We start from the raw sequence: 4,488 nt of genomic DNA, 5'->3' as shown, positions 1-4,488 counted from the left end.
TATAAGATTTCATTCGCCCCACGGTTGGGAACTAATGATTGGATTTGTCTACGATGATTTTGGATTTACTCATAATGATCAAATTCTTGTTTCTATTTTTCTGGTTATTCTAGAAACAAATTTTAAACAATGGTGTGGATTGTCTTTTCAGCACAAAAACAATGAAACCCACATATAAAATCCAATCAAACTAAAAATTTATAAATAAATAAAAAAACCAAACCAAAATTCTTTTTTTTTCTTCAAAAGATAGAACTGAAAAGCGCTTGGGAAATGTGTATGATTTTTAGAAACTGTGGATATTGTGGTTTGATAAGAGGACTGACAGTGCGAAGTTGATTTTTTATTTTAGTTTTTTTATGAAATCATAGAAGTTTTGATTTGCGTAGTAAAAATAACTAATTAACTTTTTGTTTTTTTAAATAAAAAAACTAGTCTTACGAGATTTGCTTTTTTGTTACATAATCTAAGGTTACTTTTATTTTTTATTATTATTATATTTAATATTATCTATTTTAGTATATGATTTTTTTTATTAATCTGTGTGCAACTGACATAGTAATACTGAGACCTAAAGATGGAATCCTTATTCGAAGCTCCATATAGACTTCTCCAGTCTCACCACTGAAGTCCAATTTTTCCAGTCAGTAACTTGTAATGCAAACAATGTTCCACTATACCCATAAATGTCTTCTAGCAAGCATCTTTCTGTTTCAGAGTCCAATTATGGTTTCCTCTAAATTCATAAATCATGTAGAGCGTATAGCTTTGTACTAAAAAGATTTTACAAGGACAAACATGTGAACATTTATAGATCTCATCACTGAAGTCCAATTTTTCCAGTCAGTAACTTGTAATGCAAACAATGTTCCACTATACCCATAAATGTCTTCTAGCAAGCATCTTTCTGTTTCAGAGTCCAATTATGGTTTCCTCTAAATTCATAAATCATGTAGAGCGTATAGCTTTGTACTAAAAAGATTTTACAAGGACAAACATGTGAACATTTATAGATCTCATCACTGAAGTCCAATTTTTCCAGTCAGTAACTTGTAATGCAAACAATGTTCCACTATACCCATAAATGTCTTCTAGCAAGCATCTTTCTGTTTCAGAGTCCAATTATGGTTTCCTCTAAATTCATAAATCATGTAGAGTGTATAGCTTTGTACTAAAAAGATTTTACAAGGACAAACATGTGAATATTTATAGATCGACAAGGTAATTCCCCTTGCTTTGAGAGTGAAGAAGATTACTGTAGGAAAATGGTCTAAGAGGTCTAAGCTGCCCAACCTGAACGGCCCACCCATTTATATATATTCAAGCAGAAACAAAACAGCTCGAGCTAAACCAAAGCTTTGTTAAAGCAGGAACTGTAGTGGGTTTCAAGGATTTGACCAGACATAATTTATAATCAAAAGAAACATACTTAGTAAGAGTACAATTGCCATAACCACATCTAGTAGAAGTCCCTCATAAACCTGATTCATTCACAACATTCAGAAATAACTCATTACCAGTTTGAAAACTACAGATCATTATTTTCCATTCAATTTAAACATTTGAACACAGACATCAACAAGATATCAAGCAGATGCGGCAGCTTCTTCCTGCAACTGTTTCACCTTGGTGATATAATCACTCATCGCTTCATCCTTGGATTTCCCTGGAGGAGAAAACGTTCAAATTTTCTTAGTATTGGCCACAATAACACAGAGCAACTAAACTAACTAAATTGTTGCAACTGATCAGTAAACTGTTACCTTCAACAGCCTTCCAGGCATCCCATTTTGCTCTGTCCCTCATGTTGAATATTCCAGGACGGCCTGCAAATCAGATACAAAAGGCCATGACTTTTTATTATAACAAAACAAGAGTACAAAGACAGACAATGAGTTAAAATGAGCATACAATTTGGCTCAGGTACTTACTGGTGTTCACTGGTCCAACAGTGGCTTGCTTGTAGAGACCATAGAGAATAAGCTTGTTCTCGTTTGTCGTATTCTCTGGCAGGGTCTTGGCTTTCTCTGCATGCTCTTCAAATTCCTCCTGCAATAACCCCAGTGTGGTCAGACTAGTGCAGTTTGATGCATAATTGTCAAGACAGATGAATGAAACAGAAGTCCACCCATTAACAACGCCAAGCATAATAAAAACCTGAAATTCCAAAACTGGATACCAATGTATTGTCCCTAATGCAACCAAGTAAGGAGAGGGTATCCCTTGACTAAGTGCTAATGTTGTTTAGCAGACACAAATGGTCTCTTTTTGGCATCCAAGCTTCAAGTTTAAAAATCCAGGAGCAGAATAGTGCATTTGGCTAGCCCAAATATAGCCAGCTTTTTTAGGCCTTTTGAGCTTATTTTGGCACATCCCACACCAAATAACAAAACTTTTCCTCCTCTTATTTTAAGTACTCCCAGCAAATAAGCAATAGACAAAGCACATTCAAACGTCCACTTACTAGTAGCACACATGTGATTCAGTAAATTTTTTTTGTAAAATTGTTGTATTAAACTGCTTGTGCCACATTTTTCTTGGCAAGAGGTAATGTTCAACTTTGGACTTACGTGCCCAAAGTAATTCCATACTAGATTATACTGCAATATGCTAGGGGACTGGGGTGGCTTTGTTGGGCATACGATTCTAAGGTTACGACCACATCCTATTTGACAAGACAAGCATAAAATCAAATCACACCAATTGTAGATCTGGGAGGCATCATCAGACAAATTGTCCTATCTACCTCAGTCCATCTGCATATTTGTAATCACTCCCAAGTGCAGATTGAAATCTGATGCAATAGCTAGGCAATTACCATTTCATGTGAGATGTAAAAGTTGTAGAGTAAAATTTGTTTTTAACCTTTTACTTTTACCCTATGAGCTTTTACTTCTCACATGGAGATGGCACAAATCCATTAAGTGCACACAAAATGTTACATAATATATAAAAAGGCTAAATCATGTTTTCAAAAAAAGATTTTAGTTATAATTGTGAAATAGTGAAATTAAAAACATGATTTCAGCCAACATGACATTGTGTGTCCTGTAAGCACTGTTTAACTATCACTACTCTATATAAAAGGTATTACATGTGCACGAAAGTCCCACTTTTGCAGGGTCGGGGAATGGGAAGGTCATGGTAGGCAGCCTTAACCCCCAATTCTTTTGGAGAGGCTGATTTCTGGACTTGAACTTGCAACATGTTGCTTTTGGTGGAAGACACTTGCCATTGCATCGGATTATAAAAATCAATTCAAGTGTCAAATTTTCTAAACCCATTTTTTTTCCTTCCTTTTCTTTTTATTAATACCCGAAAACAAATTGCATGCCAATTGCAATGATACCATCCAGATCTGAATTAATTCCTACCACACCCATAACTATTATTCAAAAGAACAGAAATACCATAAAAGACAATAAAAACAACCCAATATAGATAACCCACTTGAGAATTATGAATGTTTGATAACTTTGCCAATCAAGAGAATAAATTGACCAACACATAAATTTAAAATAAAAACAAAAACAAAAACCAGACAGATTTCTAAAGTATAAGGAATAACAAAACTCTGGTTAGCATGGGTACTGAAAATTAATGAACAAAACAACAGATCTGAGAAAATAAAACATAACACGTGAGATTTGCAACAGATCTGAATTATGAAAAGAATAATCAAATCAAATCAATTTGATGTAGTAAAGAGTGAATAAGAAAGAGCAGTAATCAAACAAAGATTTTGATACAAAGAGAGAGAGAGACGATGATTATACAAACAAACAAACTAAGATCTAACAATCGTTTAAGGAAAAAGGTTTCCAGTTTCCACAAACCTTGAGACCCATGTTGCTTCTTTTCCTATGCTTCTGCTTTTTTTTACTTCTAGTACTGGTTCTAGTTTTATAGACTTGTTAATGTCTCATAGATATTAACGAAATCTAAACGTAAGGTTAGCATTTATATTACGCGGAATGGTGGGTGTGCCTTCCGCTCTGTCGTACTAATGTGTGAGTCAGTGTGACAGATAATGTTAGTTAATATGCGGCTCCCACACCACACCCCCAACGCTCTCATTTGTCGTTAGCATATTTCTTTTCCACGATTTTGATGTGCACGAGGTTTTGGTTACGTTAGAAGTCTTTTGTTCACAATATTTTTAAAATATTAAAAATAATAAGTGATTAGGTTTTTTTTTTTTTTTTTTTTATTATGTGAAACTCACTACTTTAAATTAAACTCAAACCAACTACATGACATCTTGGGCCACCAGCCCTTCAATACAATCTAGTATTTCCTCAACCCAAGCGTGTTGGTCTGGCACGCTTTTAGCAAATTGGGCTAGCGTGTGTGCAGCCTTATTTCCTGACCGACCCACATGGCTAAAGTTTACTTCTCTAAACCTATAAAGCTGGGACAAGGACCCATTAATAACATTAATAATAGAAGATGGAGGTTCTATGCGTCGCTGCATGGCGTTCACCACTG

General features: G+C 34.8%; 1 protein-coding gene across 1 annotated transcript; it reads right to left on the bottom strand.

Moving 5' to 3' along the window:
• Positions 1-1,269: 1,269 nt before the first annotated feature.
• Positions 1,270-4,030, bottom strand: LOC115972115 (acyl-CoA-binding protein). Its single transcript, XM_031092275.1, has 4 exons — positions 3,837-4,030; positions 1,932-2,049; positions 1,764-1,826; positions 1,270-1,666 (listed from the first exon to the last, which is right to left on the bottom strand). Exons 1-4 carry the CDS (start codon positions 3,846-3,848, stop codon positions 1,587-1,589), a joined length of 273 nt encoding a protein of 90 aa, XP_030948135.1. The 5' UTR covers positions 3,849-4,030; the 3' UTR covers positions 1,270-1,586.
• Positions 4,031-4,488: the final 458 nt, after the last annotated feature.

Source organism: Quercus lobata, chromosome 12, assembly GCF_001633185.2.
Source record: "Quercus lobata isolate SW786 chromosome 12, ValleyOak3.0 Primary Assembly, whole genome shotgun sequence".
In the NCBI taxonomy this organism is placed as follows: Eukaryota; Viridiplantae; Streptophyta; class Magnoliopsida; order Fagales; family Fagaceae; genus Quercus; species Quercus lobata.
Note: the sequence above shows the minus strand (reverse complement) of the source record. Positions and strands in the feature narration are given on the sequence as shown.

Bases quoted from the DNA above. Each gene is read 5' to 3' on its own strand.
- LOC115972115 (XM_031092275.1), bottom strand. The intron at 1,827-1,931 runs GTAAGTACCTGA...TCTGATTTGCAG, and splicing joins TGTTGGACCAGTGAACACCA to GCCGTCCTGGAATATTCAAC. The intron at 1,667-1,763 runs GTAACAGTTTAC...TTTCTCCTCCAG, and splicing joins TGCCTGGAAGGCTGTTGAAG to GGAAATCCAAGGATGAAGCG.